At 36.1% G+C, this 20,947-nt stretch overlaps 1 protein-coding gene across 4 annotated transcripts; it reads right to left on the reverse strand.

Annotated features, from left to right (window-relative positions):
• Window positions 1-5,194: 5,194 nt before the first annotated feature.
• On the reverse strand, window positions 5,195-20,930 carry LOC125668065 (uncharacterized). Of its 4 annotated transcripts, none has more exons than XM_056161141.1 (6): window positions 20,879-20,930; window positions 16,909-17,171; window positions 15,412-15,450; window positions 11,192-11,242; window positions 9,691-9,828; window positions 5,195-5,887 (listed from the first exon to the last, which is right to left on the reverse strand). In XM_056161141.1, exons 2-6 carry the CDS (start codon window positions 16,921-16,923, stop codon window positions 5,729-5,731), a joined length of 402 nt encoding a protein of 133 aa, XP_056017116.1. In that variant the 5' UTR covers window positions 16,924-17,171; window positions 20,879-20,930; the 3' UTR covers window positions 5,195-5,728. The 4 variants fall into 4 exon arrangements, with proteins under 4 accessions (XP_056017116.1, XP_048757780.2, XP_048757781.2 ...); XM_048901823.2 differs by lacking the exon at window positions 20,879-20,930 and adding an exon at window positions 17,340-18,411; XM_048901824.2 differs by lacking the exons at window positions 15,412-15,450; window positions 20,879-20,930 and adding an exon at window positions 17,340-18,423.
• Window positions 20,931-20,947: the final 17 nt, after the last annotated feature.

Below are 20,947 nucleotides of genomic sequence, written 5' to 3' on the forward strand. Positions count from 1 at the left end.
GACAGGTAACATAGAACTGTGCCGTATCATAGAACATTTCCAACTGCGTCATTTGGCATCAACTTTGCGAACTAAGTTTTAATGATTTTTTCCTCTATAGTAATATATAGTGAAAATAATTACTAGTGTGATATCCTTAGGTGGATGAAAGGGCTGTTCGAGCGCGTGCATCAGTGAATTTCCTGATCCCTGTAGGACTGATCAAACTTTTCTTTTAACAAATATCACGGCATGTATTTTGGCGCCGTAAGGTGATACTACACTGTACATATAACATGAAGTGCCAGGTTTGTTTATCGGTTTGAAATTCGCCATGCGTATGGAAGAATAATGTACTAAGGGGTTCAAGTTCAAGTTCTTTATTATCCTTGAGCCAAACGGCTCATCAGAAACAGAATAACATAAATATGGTATATACAGACATCACACAGGAGAGTATACATAAATAGAACAAAAGCCAAATTAAGCATCTCTTTATAAACATGCTAAATACAAGTATTTACCTAAATACCTGAACACTTAGTAATTGAACCAGTTTGAAAGGCCTTTTATAATAATATCTTTTTATATATTTTGATCTCAGTTCATTATAGAATGGACATTGAAGAATGAAATGGAATTCGTCTTCTACAACAGACAAGCTACATTTTTCACAATACCTATTGGTTTTTGAAATGCCACAATGTCTTCCTTTTTCAATATTTAGATTATGAGATGAAGTTCTAAACTTAGTTAAATATTTCTTATATTTGCTATCGAAAGGTTTGCACAAGTAATATTTAATATAGAAAGTGTCAATGAGGTGTTGATATAAGAAACCTTGAGACATTTTACAAATATCATTAAATATAGTGAAAATTTTAGAAAACAGCGTTGATTGATTTGTACTATAGATGACTTTTCTTGATTGTAAGGGACAACCCTAGTAGTAATTTTATTGTGACGAAAATTCTTAAAACACCATACCCTTATAATGAAATATTATATTCTAATTAATTTCCCTTGACCGGGATCTGGCCCTTCATTTTTATCCCCTTTAACACAAAGATGATTTGTGCCAAATGTGGTTGACATTATTGTAAATTCGAAACAAAAACGGATAGACAAGCTCAGGTGAGCCAAAACATGTTGCATTACAATGAACAAACTAATAAAATATTTCAAATAAAATATGAATCTTGTCACACAATTAAAACAAGATCTTGCTTGTAGAAATCAACAGAATGTCGTAGATTGAGAAAGGTTTTAATCACTGCATTCTCGTCACCTTTAACCGAACTTTGGCGAACATACTAAATATCCCACTGCATTACACAAATAGCGCCAGTAACATACAAATGCATAGGGCCTGGATAACTAAAGAAAATATGTTGGGGGTGAAGACTCAGTAATTACAGTATCACGACACCTCAGGTGATTGGAGCTGATGGATTCAACGTAGCCCATTTCAATCAATTCGTCGCAAAAAGCAAAATAAGTCAAATTAAGAAACAACACAGCATAGGAATAGAACAAGAGAAAATTATGATTGTTATTGCTTCTATTCATATTTGACATCAAAGAAAATCTATTTCATGTTACATTTGAGGTTTAATTTATTTGCATATCGGACACCTGTGTTATTGTTTGGTTCAGGAGAGAAAATTGGCAGCATTGAGAAATATAACGAAAATATACTTCATTTACAAGACTTGCTGCACAACAAAAAGACAACAGAACAATTATCGGATTTACCAAGGCAGAGGTTTATTTAATGGATAAACTAGTTGCAATAGTTTGATTCACACTTAAGAAAACGGTGTGTTTTATCACAAAGATAATAAATTATTAGCTCAGAAGAGATTCTAATTGAATGTATAGCACTCTGTTTTTATCAATCATTAGGCCCTAATGGTTCCCCTCAGAGTCATGGAACCAGTAGCGATAAAATACCTCCACATCTATTTTCACTTCCAGCCACTTACGTAGCTTCATCGTTATTTATTTACTCAGAGGTAGGCCGAAAAGTGATAATATATTGGTATAATCATTTGAATTTACCGCAGAATACTGGCATATGTCTTTCATGACATAATGTTATGGAAAATAACAAATGCATTTTGTATTTTACGACTAGCAATTCTCAAAGACGGTCGATAAAAGCGAGTTGAAGAAACAGCATCTCAAAGTGCATGAGAAACTTTGCGTGAAAATGTAATTAAAAGTTTATCATGTCTGTGATTGTATCCAAGAACGTTGAGACGGGCTAACGTTATTCATCATACAAACACGCCTATCCTTATTTTAAGGTAAATGGATTAAATACGTAGGGATGGATTGAACTGGCTAAGCTCAGTAAAATGATGTTTTTAATTACTTTGTTTTCATCATAAAGCGGATTTAAAGAGTATATTCACTCCCTTGACCGAGAGACATGATGAGAGCTTTTTACATATGCTCGGTTGACATTTCTTCTATTGGCTCGGTTGAGCTTTTTCCCTCAAGCTCAGTTTAGCTTTTTCACAGGCTCAGTTGAGCTTTTTCCATTGAACGTTCGTCTTAACTTGTTCCTCAGTTTCCCTTAGCCCCCCCCCCCCCCGAGACTCGTTTGAGTCCCCCACCCCACCCCCCGTGCATGTTGGCTCGGTTAATCTTTTATAACAAGCTTTGGTGAGTTGTTTTTCATAGGCTTGCTTTACATTTTTCCTCGTAACTTGGTTGCGCTTCTTTCCGCGCCCCAGCTTTTCCCATTGATTCGATTGAGCTTTTACCACAGGCTGTAGGGCGCTCGCTTGCCTGAGCTCATTTCCCGGTCCAGATACTGCGTCTCTTTGGCAAATCTATTGGGATTTCTGTGACACAAGTAAACTTTATTCTATTCAAAACAAAGTAAACAAATTGTGTAACATCGTAATGAAACGTCAAGACGAAGTGATTATTTTAAGAATACGCATTGGGCATTCAAAATTGACCCATTCGTACCTACTAAACAGAGAACCTCGACCTGAATGCATATCTTGTGATTGTCCATTAACCATACATCACATTCTTTTAGAATGTAGTGATTTTACGCCCATACGAAATATACTTTTTAATAGTGTACAATCAATGAAACAACTATTTACAAATGTTGACAATCATTATATTATACAATATTTACAAGAATGCGACTTTTACAGAAAAATTTGAAAACTTTTATAATACAACTGTTTATATACACGAATCGATTTTAGTTTTTTAACCTCTTTATATATTTTTAACTTTTAAGTCCGTCGGATGGGACGTTAAAGGATGTCCCATGTCAAGGATCACAACCCCCTTGTCACGCAAAAGATCGTTTCCCTGATGTTCGAAAAAGAGTAGGCTCACTGAAAGCCGTCAGGGAAACTCACAACCAAACGTCATTCAATTAGCTAACCGCCGTAAAATGGCTGAAATATTGCCAAAACGGCGTAAAACCTCAATCAATCAATGCGTCAAACTTAAGATGTAGTGACCATTCCTAAGACAAACATCCAGCATAAGAGGTGAAAGTCACGGCACTTTCGGACATGATATTGAAACCGGATGTCCCATGTCACAGTAGAATTTGGAGCGATAAAGAACCCTAAGATGTCAGGAAGAGAAATTTGTGGCACTTTACCCACAGATGGTTACGTCGCAACGTATGTGGAAAATTCTTGAATGCGTCGTAAAACGGCATACAAACGAAAGCCTGATCACAATGGACTAGTCTGTCTTTTTGTCCTACATTATCACATTTCGTAATAAATCTTGCTCTAAGATATGAAGTTTAGATATTTGTATGGAACTTTTCGAAATTCCTACCAAGAATTAAATTATTAAGAAAAATGAATTTGATGCAATGTTTTCCTGTTATTTTATTTAACATTTCAAAAAACACTCATATAGGGACGTCACAATAAATTAATTAAATAAATTGCGTAAATTGAGAGTGTTATTCAACAACATTTTTTGGGATGATTGATCAAAAGATATCAATAATTTGTGTAGCTTGTGTGTCCAGAATGAGGTTTTATGTCCTCCAAATTACAACGTAATGGACCATACATAGGCTTCTATTATATAAAGAACATTGACCGTGGTCACATGACATTGGTTTAGGATTGAGATACATCTGGTTGTCATAAGCAACCTTTGTATCATGCATGGACTTCTTAACTGTATGTATATCCATCACAAAGCAGGGCCGTAACTGCCGATGAGGCAGACGAGGCAACTGCCTCGTCTGATTTTTTGGCAAAAAAGAAAATAAAATTATATAAATGTTATATTATAGGATATATGTTTAAAATGAAGACAAGCACCTTTGTCTTTGACACCATATTACGATTCTTTACATAGTACAAATGAAACACAAACATGATAAATTGGGATTTAAAAAGTGTCATTTTCAGTCGTAAAGTCAATCGGCGGCCCCCAATCCCCTGCCTCCCCTGATTTAGAACCCTACTTACGGCCCTGCAAAGATATAACCTGCTAAAAGTAGGATGGAAGAGAACAGACGGACGGACAGACATGGTGATTCCTACATGTATATAACCACCATGGGATTGTAGCTTGTTTTCTAGACGTACAAGTTATTAAAGATATATTTCACTAGGCCCATATAATGATGGTCCCATCTTGCGGTCTGGATCTTTGACCATGTGGCTGTTGAATTCACAATTCTGGTTGAAACATCAATTAAAGCCAATTCAATTTAATTGATAGATTATCATCCCCGCCCGCCCCTCAAAAATTGGCCCACCCCGATTTTTTTTTTATTTTGTGAAACTTGCGATTTCCAGAAAATTTTCATGTCCAACTCAGGGGTTTTTTTTTTTTTTTTTTTTTTTTAACACTTTTTGTTTACATTTTCGGCATAGCAACGTGAAAAGCCACATGAAGAATATGGTTTCTTGCATTCTTATGGGCGTAAATCTTGAAGAAGTTTGGTATCTTCTTGTGTTTGAAATTAAGCTTAACCTGGAATTCGTCTGTGAAATTAGCATAGATTGATATCCATCTTGCATTAAATGAAGCACATCTGTTGACAAAAATTCGTTTGTCATTAATATTTTTCTCAGAAAATAAAAATAAAAAAAATAAAATCCCCCACCCACCCCATACTTTTTGGTGACCCTGGATGATAATCTACTAATTAAGTTGAATTGGCCTAAGTGGTAGATGTTAGGGAGTAAACAACAAACTATTTAAACATTCAAATATTTGTATTGCACTGATTGTAAAAAACACACCAAACACTTAAAAACAAGATTTAAAAAAACATGGATATGTATATACATATTGCATAATAAACCCCAAAAAAGCATTACAAAGCAACCTGAAATATTACAATGCTAGTTTTTTTAAAATACGTTTTTATACAATAATTTCTTCGCCAATATATCGTTTTTACACAAAGCGACTTAATACCACAATCAATGATGCAAGAAAAAAGTATGATCACGTAATCCACACTCGCACTTTCGCATCTAAAACATCGCTCATGGTGACCCTTTGGTGAATTTTGTCCTCGACCGAATATTTCATATTAACACAGTGGCAAATTACAGATTTTATTTTCAAATGTCCCTTATATTAACATCTCGTGAGATAGCTTCATTCAAACCGCACTCCCCCAGATACAATTGTAAAAAAACAAAACAAAAACAAAATCTTTAATATTTCTTATTTACAGCTCAAGAAGGCAAGGAGAGGCCATGGTGATCGAACGATACTAGCGCTACGACTTGTTTGTAAACAAGATTACCGCTACTACTACCGCTATCACTACACACACGGTAATAGCTATTATAGCTATGGTGAGGCGGCGGTTAGAAAGCCTGTAGCGTCTGGCTAAAGTCTTGTTCACCGCTTCCATATTATCTCGATATTGTTGCGTCTGGAAAAAACCACAAGATCTGTTTGAGAACAAATATTTATTTTGAAGCAGCAAGTGATAATTAAAGAAATAACTTGGCACACGCAAACTGTACGTTAGTATCATAGCAAAGCTCTGTATCACATTCAAAGCGATAGAAACTGTTAACAGTTTATCTTTTAAAATATTTGCTTCTTAATCTACACAACATATTATACATTTAGAAGTGACAGAGCATTCAATCCAGCGTCTGTCCCTTTGGTGAACCGAAGGCCATTTCTAATTCTAAAATCAATATGTTGTGCTCTTTATAAGATAAGTTGAATTTGAGAAGTCAATACTTTTTAGCTTCATCACGAATTCCTACAATTTGCTAAACAATTATCTGCTTCCTTATCACAAGCTTTACACAAAATGTCAAACACTGCACATGTTGGTTCCTTTCAAGAGTACACAGAAAAAGATACACGATCCCCGCCATCAATTCCTGTTATCACGTCTCTGTTGATTGTGCTCTATATAACATTAGAATTCCACAGAACTGTGTGAATGGACTAATCCCTGTTAAACCGTGCATTAGTCAAGTGAGTTTATCCCCGTTTAACCGTGCACTAGTCAAGTGAGTTTATTCCTGTTTAACCGTGCATTAGTCAAGTGAGCTTATCCCTGTTTAACCGTGCATTAGTCAAGTGAGCTAATCCTTGTTTAACCGTGCATTAGTCGAGTGAGATTATCCCCGTTTAACCGTGCATTAGTCAAGTGAGATTATCCCTGTTTAACCGTACATTAGTCAAGTGAGCTAATCCCTGTTTAGCCGTGCATTAGTCAAGTGAGTTTATCCCTGTTTAACCGTGCACTAATCAAGTGAGTTTATCCCTGTTTAACCGTGCACTAGTCAAATGAGATTATCCCTGTTTAACCGTGCATTACTCAAGTGAGTTTATCCCTGTTTAACCGTGCATTACTCAAGTGAGTTTATCCCTGTTTAACCGTGCATTAGTCAAGTGAATTTATCCCTGTTTAACCATGCATTAGTCAAGTGAGCTAATCCCTGTTTAGCCGTGCATTAGTCAAGTGAGTTTATCCCTGTTTAACCGTGCACTAATCAAGTGAGTTTATCCCTGTTTAACCGTGCATTAGTCAAATGAGATTATCCCTGTTTAACCGTGCATTACTCAAGTGAGTTTATCCCTGTTTAACCGTGCATTACTCAAGTGAGTTTATCCCTGTTTAACCGTGCATTAGTCAAGTGAATTTATCCCTGTTTAACCATGCATTAGTCAAGTGAACTAATCCCTGTTGAACCGTACATTAGTCAAGTGAGATTATCCCTGTATAAAAGTGGATTAGTCAAGTGAGATAATCCCAGTTTAACCGTACATTAGTCAAGTAGGCTAATCCCTGTTTAACCGTGCATTAGTCAAGTGAGCTTATCCCTGTTTAACCGTGCATTAGTCGAGTGAGATTATCTCCTTTTAACCGTGCATTAGTCAAGTGAGATTATCCCTGTTTAACCGTACATTAGTCAAGTGAGCTAATCCCTGTTTAGCCGTGCATTAGTCAAGTGAGTTTATCCCTGTTTAACCGTGCATTACTCAAGTGAGTTTATCCCTGTTTAACCGTGCATTAGTCAAGTGAATTTATCCCTGTTTAACCATGCATTAGTCAAGTGAACTAATCCCTGTTTAACCGTGCACTAATCAAGTGAGTTTATCCCTGTTTAACCGTGCATTAGTCAAATGAGATTATCCCTGTTTAACCGTGCATTACTCAAGTGAGTTTATCCCTGTTTAACCGTGCATTACTCAAGTGAGTTTATCCCTGTTTAACCGTGCATTAGTCAAGTGAATTTATCCCTGTTTAACCATGCATTAGTCAAGTGAACTAATCCCTGTTGAACCGTACATTAGTCAAGTGAGATTATCCCTGTATAACAGTGGATTAGTCAAGTGAGATAATCCCAGTTTAACCGTACATTAGTCAAGTAGGCTAATCCCTGTTTAACCGTGCATTAGTCGAGTGAGATTATCTCTGTTTAACCATGCATTAGTCAAGTGAGTTTATCCCTGTTTAACCGTACATTAGTCAAGTGAGTTTATCCCTGTTTAACTGTACATTAGTCAAGTGAGCTAATCCCTGTTTAGCCGTGCATTAGTCAAGTGAGATTATCCCTGTTTAACCGTGCCCTAGTCAAGTGAGATTATCCCTGTTTAACCGTGCATTAGTCGAGTGAGATTATCCCTGTTTAACCGTGCATTAGTCAAGTGAGCTAATCCTTGTTTAACCGTGCATTAGACAGGTGAGCTAATTCCTGCACCAAAAGCCTGTTCTCTGTTATACGTATTTCCTCTTGGTTTTACTTTTGAGGATAGAAGAAGACGACACCCTACTTCTTCGAACCAGGATGAAAAAAAAATCTGGAATCAGCACTAACTACATGTAGGTGCTTGCATATTATATGACTAACACTGTCCCTGTTGCTCTTGAGAATAAGGGGTTTTTCCTGTTCAGTCTTATGTAAAACGTTGATTACCTATTGAAGTGCCTTCCTAACCCCATCTCTGGGTCATGATTTTAACAAAAAATGAAACTGCACTATATGAGGACACTGGCATTTTAAAATGAACAATCATGATCATGCTAATTTTGAAGAGATGATTTTTAAAATTCTCCTCCTAAATTTGATCCTCCTATTGAGGCCGCACCCTACCCCTGGGGCATTAAATTCAGCAAATTTGAATATAAACTACTTGAGGATGCCTGCCTATTAACATTATCATGACCCTATTGCTCTTGAGAAATAGATTTTACCAAAAATATTTCCATATAAAACTTTGATCATCTATTGCGGTCCTCTACACTCTCCCCTACCCCGGCGGTCATGATTTAAAGAAACTTAAAATCTGTACATGAGGATGCTTGCATATCAATATGCTTTATCAAGGCCCTGTTGTTCTTGCTTTTAAAAGATTTTCCCTATTTATTCCCATATATTACTTTGGTTCCCTATGGTGGCCCCACCTTACCCTCAGGGATTATGATTTGAACAATTTTGAATCTACAATGATTAAGTAAGCTTTTATATCTGGTGAGTTGATTGTTGAGAATTTTAAAACACGCCACCATAATTTTCCTATTTTTTTTAAATTAGAAAAGGAGAAAGGAAGCTGATGGAGAGAAACAAAAAGGGGCAGGGGAAATAGAAGGAACGAGGAGAGAGACAAAAAGGGGCGGGAGAAGCGAGAGGTGCCCCCCACCCCCCATTAAGAGAATACAGTTATTGACTGCATCCGAGGACAACAGCTGTTTTGTTTGATCCGAGAAGGGATCTGTTGCCCGAAGCCGTACGCAGTCTATCACTGTTTTGTTATACACATGTTTGTTGACTTAGAACTTATAACAATTCAGAGTGATTGCGAAAATTAAAAACGTATCCACTAGTTTAAAAGCATACAATGTATTACCCAATATCCTAATTAATAATCAGTAATTATATTTTTCGTGTTTCTGTTCTGCGTCATATCTGATTAATTCTGTATTTCATCATCTGTCAAATCAGTGAGCCTCGCCATTACTTAAAAAAAAGGAGCAGACCGAAAATCATGTGAATTGCCCGGTAAACAGTTCGTAAACTGTTGACCGGTCAACAGACCACGAGTATGAGAGTTGATTTAACAGTTAAAATGTTGGTTCTAAATTGTATTAGTTTCATATTGAAAAAAATTGAGGTGTATAACAATACAAATTATGAAATGTGAATGACAGGCAAAACATGATATATGGATCAGGTTTCAATCATTTAATATTGGTCAAATATTTCTTACCTTATTAGCAAGATTTTCAGAAGAAGCTGCCAAATTTGATAACTTGTCTCGTCTTTCATGTAAAAGTTCTATATTATCATTATGACTGGATTCGTTGTTGTTTTTAGATCTTGTGATGTGTGGTCTAGGAGACTTCGGCTGAAAGAATGATCATTGAACAGAAGATTTATAGCGAAAATTCGTTTTCTGAAACAGTTCCATTTTGTTAATCATTGAATAGAGCGGAAGACAAATGCCATACTATAATGTGAAAAATTGAAAATAATTCATTTCTCTTGAATGAGGAAATCTAAGAGATCTATGGAAAATATTGGGCACACTGATTGAATGAGACACACTGATTGTCTGCAATTCTGCAGTAGTTATCAAAGAGTCCAGAACACACGTACATGTAACTTATAACATGGGCATAGTGCATGTCGTATCTAACCAGGTGCATTATAAAACACGAATCTCTGGCGATTCAAAATATCACTTACAGTCGTCAATGTTTAACATAAAGGATAAAAAAATATTACAGAAATAATCAAAATTATTATTCTGCGGATTTTGGCGAGAATGTTGATTCCACCGTCATTTTCACTCACGATTTTTTGTAATCAATGTCCAAGATCTTACAAGGAGTCTTTAAAAGGACATATATTGTATGATTATGTCGCTTATTATTTCCCTGGGCTTTAGCAGCTGTACGTTAAATGTCAGAATTCATTTATCAATGCTTCTTTTCTCTTGATCCGATCATTAGTGTTTAAAATTTCTGGATTTTCTGCTGCATGATAATTGAATTAGGATCGTTTAGGATAAATCACATCTCCACAGTTCTCGTATTGACCACCATAAATCACGGTCACTAATATAGTGAATGAATAAGCGTACTTATCATGAATCAAAGTACGTGGAAATAGTCACTACAGTGGGTTTTTTTATTATGCGACAAAAAGGAAGCATTGGTTGTAAATCAAAATGAAGCTTGTCATACAATAAAGCTTGTCTGTTTTGTTTAACTATAGTTAAGTTGTACAGTAAACTGTAGATACTAGCATTAGTATATGCACTAGTAAAAACTCTATTCTACACTGTTTGTACTCTGATAGTTAGTTACTTGATTGATTAAATATAGTTTAACGTCCCTCTCGAGAATATTTCATTCATATGGAGAAGTCACCACTGCCGGTGAAGGGCTGCAAAATGTTTGGCGCTTATGGCCTTTGAGCAGGGGGGGGGGGATCTTTATTATGACACGGGACCTCGGTTTTTGCGGTCTCATCCGAAGGACCACCCAATTTAGTCGCCTTCTACGACAAGCAAGGGGTACTAAGGACCTATTCTATCCCGGATCCCCACGGTATAAATAGCTGAATAATGAATCAAGTATTATGCCTATTTACGAAACGTCTACGTACATTTCAATTTGCTAAACGGCGATTTTGAATCTTTGAAATATTTTTAATGAAATATTTCGTTATCTATTCCCTTCAAGTCTTTTCTACTAACGTGATACCTTTTTGATGTCAATCATCTCAAACCCGTCTTCATCAGTGCCTTTACATGTCTGGAAAAAAAATGTTTACCATTCTAGCAGTTGATAAATACTGTTTCATCTTCATGAAAGCATTGTGGATGATAAGAAACGTGTTTTGCAGGTCTATATTACCAAAGGATCAAGCACATCAACATCTTCTATAATTTATTATTCCTAAAAGAATCTTTTTTAAGTAAACCTAACAAACAACAAAGAAGCGTTACTTATATTCGTTTATTAAATGTTTCACTACACGACAGTGGGTGGTTAGAAGACGATCATTTCCTCTTATTCACAAAATAAACAATCCCCACAAAAATGATGCCTTATTCCAAAGAACCAATTCCCAGACACGTGTTGACCATCCCCCAATGATTCTAACCAAAATGTTTGGTAGCCGGACTTTCATAGAATCGCGATAACCTTTCACCTGGATATACCATAAAGACGTGGACAAATTCAAAATTATCAAAAAGGCAGTTTAAATACAAACGAAAGGGTGTACATACAGTTCAGAACATTTTATATAGTGTTATTACATGAATGCTAGTATTTTATGCAATGCTGTAGGTTGTATGGTCAGAATTTCAAAATAAATATGCCATAGAAATGTTATGTTTTTACATGTAATCCAGGTAAGAATGCTTTGTTTTAACTAGTAATCCAGGTAAGAAATTTGCGGAATCGTAATGCCATATTTTTTGCGGAATAGTAAAAACGAAATTGCGGAATCGTAACATTTTTCTTGCGGAAACGTAATATCAATTAAATTGCGGAAACGTGGTGCACCGAAAGGAAGTTTTAAGATTACCTTCACTGCCGGTGTAACTTTTTAATTTTTTTTTATAGCTAGTCTACCTTACATCACAATCACCTTAAGGCCAGATGATATAAACAAATTTTTCTACCTTTAGCACTGAAGAGTTCCCATGGTAAAATATATTTTTGGTTGGTTTTGGTTTTCTCATTTATAGTTGTTTGAAACTCTTCTGTGTTTTAAGAGCAGGAAAGGGGTCAGTAAACAATGTAAACAATTATGGCACCAGAATCATTAAGGAGGAAAAAATCAGGAAGATTTATTAGTAAAAAATGTCATCAAAGGTTACAGAATGCTAAGAAAGGTTATGCATTATCCCTTGGACGTACGATAGTGAATGTTGATCCCAATAACAACGTGGTGATCGAGGAGAAGTTGGATGAATCAAGAAAAATTGTTCGTCTGGTGATAATTCACAGGAATGCCTAGGAAATGAAGACACGTATCCATCTGATGCATCAGAGAGTGAGGAATCGGAAGAAGAGCACGAGGAGGTGATTTGTTGGAGAAGTAGGAGATGAGTTGTGGAACTTGGAATTCTAGTGGACAATTTGGGAAAAGGTTGTTTTGCGTGTGGTAGACCACTAGATTTAAGACATTGCGAGGACGAAAAATGATATGGACTTGGATCATTGCTATATATGAGATGTCAGCAGGAAGCATGCAGTCATCTTTCTCCTGTTTCTAATTGGAAACGTCGTAATGCAGAAACTAACGTAATGCAGAAACTAACGTAAAATAGCACATCAAAGATATCCTGTATTAGGCATATCTTTATTATTTTCAGAGATGAATAGCAAAGGAAAACCAAGAGTGACAAAAACAGTAAAATCATAAATGCCATTGTAAATTATTTTCAGAAATTGTAAAATTTTATTCTTATATTATGGGAGATAACTCTTCTTTGTCTTGAGAAAATCAGCCAATGTTTTGTTGAAAAATTAAGATTTACTACTTCTATGACAGAAAAAAAAAGTTTATAAACAAATGTTCTCAATGCTTGCATTAGAAAACCTATCTCTGAAAGAAGCAAAATTACATTATTGTCTTCCCGTACTAAAATTTATTTTATATGATGCTACAAACCGAAATCTTTATTTTGATGAAAATCTTAAACTTGGTTTTAATTTTATTAATGATAATAGTTAGAGTTACACACCAAACTATCATAATAGCACACTTCTACGTCATAATAGCACACTTCTACGTCATACTCGATGGGGGCCGTATAAAAAAACTTCAAAATATCCGAGAATTCGAAATATTAAGGGCAGATGATACAAACAATTTTTTCTTTCAAAGAGACTTTATATGATGTCATTCTTTTATAAAAGTGGATATTTTCTTGAATTCTTTTCCCCTTTGACTTGGAGAGTGAAATATTTTCAGTATTTCCAAAAAAGTACAAATCAATAGTTATTATGGTAAATTAGTTTATTCTTCATTTGTTTACCTTTTTTATCCCTAAAAAAATGACTGTCAAGGAGAACAGAGTGTACAGATATTAGATTTACAACATAACATGTAAACTATGAATTCTTTATAAATTTTACACTCGGTAAATATTAGTTGCTGCTTCAATAAAATTACATATATGGACATTGCACCCTCAGTAAAGGTTTAAAAATTGAAATAAACTTCATAATATGTTGACTTAATGTTTAAAATGTAAAATAAACTTAAAGAACATATACCATACGGGGTGAATTTTCTGAGAAGCAAAATTGTAAAAATGACATTGGCTGATTTTCTGAAGACAAAGAATAGTTATATCCCATAATATAAGAGTACAATTTTACAATTTCTGAAAATAATTTACAATGGCATTTATGATTTTACTGTTTTTGTCACTCTTGGTTTTCCTTTGCTATTCATCTCTGAAAATAATAAAAATATGCCTAATACAGGATATCTTTGATGTGCTATTTTACGTTAGTTTCTGCATTACGTTAGTTTCTGCATTACGTTAGTTTCTGCATTATGACGTTTCCCAGTAGAACCAGGAGAAACATGACTGCATGCTTTCTGCTGACATCTTATATAATATAGCAATAATCCAAGTCCATGCCGTTTTTCGTCCTCGCAATGTCTTAAATCTAGTGGTCTATCACACTTAGCACAACTTTTTTCCCAAATTGTCCACTAGAATTCCAAGTTCCACAACTCATCTCCCACTTCTCCAACAAATCATCTCCTCGTGCTCTTCTTCCGATTCCTCACTCTCTGATGCATCAGATGGATACGTGTCTTCATTTCCTAGGCATTCTTGTGAATTATCCTCAGACGAAAAATTTTCTTGATTCATCCAACTTCTCCTCGATCACCATGTTGTTATTGGGATCAACATTCACTATCATACGTCCAAGGGATAATGCATAACCTTTCTTAGCATTCTGTAACCTTTGATGACATTTTTTACTAATAAATCTTCCTGATTTTTTCCTCCTTAATGATTCTAGTGCCATAATTGTTTACTGACCCCTTTCCTGCTCTTAAAACACAGAAGACTTCCAAACAACTATAAATGAGAAAACCAAAACCAACCAAAATATTTTTTACCATGGGAACTCTTCAGTGCTAAAGGTAGAAAAAATTGTTTATATCATCTGGCCTTAAGGTTAAAATACATTTATATAAAATATAGTTGGGGACTTCCAACTACTTCAACATATCCATGGTTTTCGAGATACCGATGTTCAACCTTCACTATCAGTAACTACAACTCTACTGAAAATTGAAACTGAAATTTTCAAAGACCAAAGCGCCAACTCCTCAACACATAACAATATGTACACATGAAAACTCAGCAATGATAGCAAAAATAGTGAAGTCTGTGTATAAGTCCAAGAGCCATAACTCCACTGAAATTACATGTACGTCAAATGGAGTGACAATCGTAAGTAATTCATTCCCAAAATACCACTGCACACACCGGCCAAACGTAAATCATTATGTGAGAAAAAAGCTCGGAAAACTGTGCTTCAAAACTTTGCCAAACGTAATAAAGAGTGCTGTGAAATCGGACCGTGACCTGTTACCTCTTCAAAATTCAACTTTCACTAAAAATCAGATCGATATCTGTAAAAGACCGGTAAAAGAAACTACAATGTAACAGGCCAGACTGGGTTAACACTGCATGCTCCGGCCATATCATGTCCCGGGAGGGGGCGGGCGCATAGAAAGTTTTTAAAAAAATTACTGTCATGATTTACTTTAAAAACAATCATGGATTTGCCATACCATTTGTGGGTATTGTAATCATAGTCATGTTGATATGACGAATTTTGACAATTTGTACTTGAGAGTTTATGGGTAATAGGAGGATACACTTTCAGAAATTAGAAAACACAATGGAAGAGTGGTTTTATTATCAACACATTACCTGCATTTCTATTATCTCAAATTCATCATCCGATTTCGACTGCAAAGAGAAAGTGAAGAGTGTTATAAAGTGCTTATTGTAAACACAGACACCAAACTGGAGACACATCAGTCCCATCCCATTGTACATAGAGAGATACTCTAATTTGATGTCTGTACATGCAAAAGTTGTGCGAGTAAACTGAACATGTAAAATGCGAGATAACTCTAAATTGGTGCATTCCTTTCTGCTGGAGACTACTGATAGGGAGGACACCCCACCCCTCTTGTTTTTAAATAGACCCCCCCCCAAAAAAAAACCCAACAAAAAACAGGGGCTTTTGGGGGATTCGCCTCAAGATGGTATCCACCTCAACCCTGCCTTTTTTGATCGACAACCCCTACCTCTGAATGATCGACCCGCCCCTGAATACACCTCGAATATTAATGACACTTTTCATAGATAGGAAAACAACAACACATTGCCTACTTATAAATTGATCAAATATAATATACACTTTAGTAATAAGATAAATTATAGAATAGCATGTTAGCGAAATTATTCAACATGAAAAATAGATAATTTCTTCTTCTTCTTTTTTTATACACGATCAAAAGATCGAAGAAATTGCCAACGGCAACATGTGTGTGTTCAAGATCTAGATCTAGTGAAATCCCACATACATCTGCTAGTAAAATCAATGCTTTATAAAGCCTGTTCTTTTTTTTTTTTACTTTGCTGAATACGGCGTGTACTTGGAATATGCATGTAACAATTCATCTCTATATTGTAAATATAATATATTATGCATGTTTTAATAAATTCACAATTACACACTGAAAGTCTATCAGTTCCAAAGAGTGTCGCAAACATCTATATACGGTACAGCAAAACTCGTGATCTTTTACTACCACACGTGACATGTTTTACCATATCCGCAATGAAATCCAGCGCACGTTGTAGTTAGCGCACGGGGTACAATGCTGTGATGGGTTTCACTTTTCTATCGATTCATTGTCTATCACAAATACACACATGTTGCGGAAAAAATCTATAATTATAATTGTAGCATTGTCCGTATTACAATGCTATATTATCAATATAGCTATTCTACCAGGGAAATGTCACGATAACCATTCAGCGTCACGGAAATAGCAGACACCCTAGCGTAAATAAAATATGTGATCCTATGATTTCCCTTCCAAATTATTTTCAGTATTTCAAAAGACAATCAATAAATTCTCACGTATGAACGGCGATGACAATAGCGTACACGGCGAGTGTTCCTACATGTACTTGTTTTTTGTTTTGTTTTCTTTTTTACAATTCATATCCACCTGATATTGACAAAATTTCGCTTCTTATCAGTACAATAGGCTAGGTGATTGGAATGTCGGTGAAAATCGCCTAGGGTCCTGCATGTAAGTTTAGAATAACAAAGCACTCAATAGAGTGTGCTGTCAAAGGGAAGTTACTCCGACATTTATACACCCGAGCAATTAAAAGTACAAACCCTACCTTGTACAGAGCCATTTCCTGATCTCATTTAAGGAGAGCCACCTACATTACGGGGTCCAGTCCTGCCTCTCCCGACCCCCGCGGGATCACAATGTAGTTAGCAGACGATAAGATCAATTTCCTCACGTGATACTCTGTTGCATCTTACAATATTGAGTTCCCAGAGTCAGTGGTTGTTGATTTGTAGATACGGTTGAATTGTCTTTCCTCGTTGTCAGTACGCTATCAGATAATCGGCCCTTCCGTTCGAGTGTCACACTCTCCTTTTTATCAATAAAATTCAAATGGAGAAACGATAATATTATAATGTTATTCATTTGTGTACACATAGATCCGAATACTTTTAGTGCTTTTAAATATATATATATATGAGAGAGAGAGAGAGAGAGAGAGGGAGAGAGAGAGAGAGAGAGAGAGAGAGACGTAATTACCTGGTAGTACCAGTTACATGTACCTGTCCTTGGCGGGAGGGGGGTGTTAAATGATAAGACTAATAATTTTACATGATCACTGCACTCTACGCACAAAGTATAATATTTTTTCTGATAAGAAACATAAAATACTTGCGCTCGATAACATGGATTTTGTTGAACTAGGGGTTGTTATCGTATAAATGATTAGCTTACATGGATGTGCATATATTAAAAAAAAAACAATCGGATAATATTTAAAAGTTGTGAATCTATCACTCAAGCGCCTGAGGTGCAGTACATATGTAACCGTGAAATTCATGGTGGTAGTTTCCATTACTACAACGCTGTTCCATGTAACGAAAAATGACCACGTACCTAAATATTTATGTTCAAATGTTAACACACAACGGACACGTGCTGATCACAATAGGTCACCTGACCTAAAAATCGTTGTATTCCTCAATCATCACAGTAAACTGGAGATATATGACTGTGAATTTGCAAGTATCTTAAAATTATCGGGGCCCTCTTTATCTACTAATTTCCTTTGCGATCTATTTGGTATTGATTATGAACTATAATAAACTTTTCCGGGTAGTACATGTAGGTACGGTTTGGGTTGTATACAGCACCTGCGTGTTTCTCAAAACTTCTCACAAAAATCGGTGTTGTATTATATATAAAATAGTAGACTTTCCTATTAACAATTCCTTCCCCTGCAAACTGGCTATATAGCAGTATACATGTAACCCCCACGGAAATATGGCTAGATATCTTATGTGATTCCCCCTATCACAGCCAAGTTACCCCCGAGAAAAATCTGCTGTATAATAGAACTTCTCACTTAATTCCATTCCGGTTAAATTGGTGTGGAGGACCACATGTTGATAAAAATTAATAATAATTAAGATCGATTGATTGTATTTTTTTTAACGTCCCTCTCGTCGAGAATATCTCACTCATATGGAGACGTCATCATTGCCGCTGAAGGGCTGCAAAATGTAGGCCTATGCTCGGCGCTTATGGCCTTTGATTGATTGGTTTGCTGTTTTCCGCCACACTCAGCAAATGTTCAGTTATCTGGTGGCGCCCAGTCTTTATTGGTGGAAGAGAGAACCCAGATACAATGTACCTGGGAAGAGACCACCGACCTTTCGAGAGTAAACTGGGAAACTTTCTCACTTACCGACGCGAGCGGGATTCGAACCCTCGCCGACCAGAGGTGAAAAGCCGTGTGATTTTGAGCGCGATGCTCTAACCACTCGGCCACGGAGGGATCTTTATTAAAGAAGACACTTCGAGATTTTGAGGAGATCAAGGGTCAATATCATAAATACGTCTTTCCCTCCCTATTCTGTTCTTAGGAGATGGGGAAGGGGGGGGGCATATATTTTCTGATATATCTTGTTTGATTACTTTTTATTTACGCTTAATGCAACAACGTAACTGAACGACTGGACGAAGTTACAGGAGATTTCAATGTTGCACAAAACATCATGTATCATTTCAATGTTGCACAAAACACCATGTCTCGCATTTGGAGCAGATATGGTTCATCAAATGATCGTCATAGAGCAGGTAGACCACGATTCACAACAGGGTCATCTACAGCGTGGGTCATTCCTGGGGTTCGCAGAATATCAGTTCAGACTGTTTGCAATTTACTAAGGGATGCTGGGATTAGAGCGCACAGACCTGTTTGTGGCATTGTTCCGACTCCGCAACATCACCGGAACCGACTTCTTTTGGTTCAGCGATAAGTCTCGAATTTTACTTCAGAGGCGCCAAAATGAACGTTTAGCGCAAAATTGCATCCAGTAGGCTTACCGGTTTGGAAGGGGTATTGCTATGATGTGGGCAACAATATCTTACAGGCAGGACAGCATTGATTCAGATACAGGGTACTTTGACAGCTCAACGGTATATTGATGAAGTCATACAGCCACACGTGGTTCCAATAATGCAGCATTCCAGAAAGTATTCCAACATGACAACACCAGACCACATACAGCTCGTCTAAGGTGTATTTTGCACAATATCCAGGTTCTTCCTCGGCCATTCAAATTACCAGATTTAAACGTTATTGAACATGTATGGGACAAACTGGTATCCACCAAAGAGGACGAAGAATTTCCGATTATATTTTTGTAACTATATGGCGTACATGTATCTATATGCATGATGTACATCTGTAAGAAAATATTGTAACGGTGTCATTCCCCAGCTGTAAACACACACACACACACACACACACACACACACACACACACACACACACACACACACACACACAATTATTGTATTAAACCTTGTTAATAGTTCATATTATCATGTGTGACAGACACTAGAAATTCTAAGTTCAAAAGGGGCATAACTCCCATTCAAATCGTTGAATCGGAATTTTCCTGGGAATATGCACATATACACAGCGTGGCCTTACTAACTACAAAGTTTTACGAAGTTCTATAATAAATTTATTCAGTGATCTTAGAGAAGTTGTGCTGACAAGAAAGGGACTGACGGACTGACTAACGGACGGATCAAAATAGTATACCTTCCGTAACTTCAATAAGTGGTATAATTTTAAAAGAGGACAAACAAGGACGTCTGGACATACTAAAAGTACTTAGAGGAGTAAGTATACCCTGTTGACCGGTTACACTCACCGTGGGCCATATATTTTTGTATCAGGCGAACGGAGTAATCCGTAGTCAAAATCAGTATGTAAAGAACGGCCGAACTGTCGGTATGAAACACATCAGACAGCATTCGACCAAATGATGCCTTGTACTTTCAAATTAGATCGTTATAACAACAAAGGAATTTGCGAAATGCTGAATTTAACCGAAACTGTTGAAACTCCTGTAACATCAACTTATTTGTCAGTAACCTGTGTCAATTTAAAAATTGATCATCTAAGCTTTTAAATAAATTCTGCCTCATAAAAATACAAAAAAAAAAAAAAAAAAACCCCAAAAAACCCAGGTCAGCTAACAATGGGGCATAATGCGCGCCTATGGTAATTCAAACAAACTGTTGGAGCCTATGGTAATTCAAACAAACTGTTGGAAGACCTCATCACCAAGATTACATAAATATTTTCAATGAGGAACCCCATCATCTTTTTTTGTGTATTATGTATTATATGTATGTCCCTCTTTGTACCCCTCCCCTTCTGCGAAGGTAATAATTCATTTAAGAAATGAATTTCATTTTGAAACATACGCAAGCTCTTTGCAAAAAGTATGTCTACGTGAAGAGTTGCAGTTCGTACCCTCATGTATTTTCAAATTTGAAGGTTATTTCTAATATTTATGTTCTACTTTCATTTCTGTCGGAAGTCCCAGTTGTTGAAATAGACGTAACATTTTTAGCTACAGTACATTCATACGCGCATTATCTACAACTTCAACACATTTACGAGGAAATGGCTATCATTACAATTTGTAAAGAATCAAAGGCAAAGAGATTGTAAATGTAAATAAATGAAATAATCACTGTACTTCTGTTACATTACAGTGTTGTATAAACTATAATTACATTTATGACGAACATACCTGCTAGCCATTGAGAGTGACTTCTCAGGCTGAATCATGAAGTAGAAAAACAATGACATAGGGGAACTC

The sequence above is a fragment of the Ostrea edulis genome, chromosome 4, assembly GCF_947568905.1.
Source record: "Ostrea edulis chromosome 4, xbOstEdul1.1, whole genome shotgun sequence".
In the NCBI taxonomy this organism is placed as follows: Eukaryota; Metazoa; Mollusca; class Bivalvia; order Ostreida; family Ostreidae; genus Ostrea; species Ostrea edulis.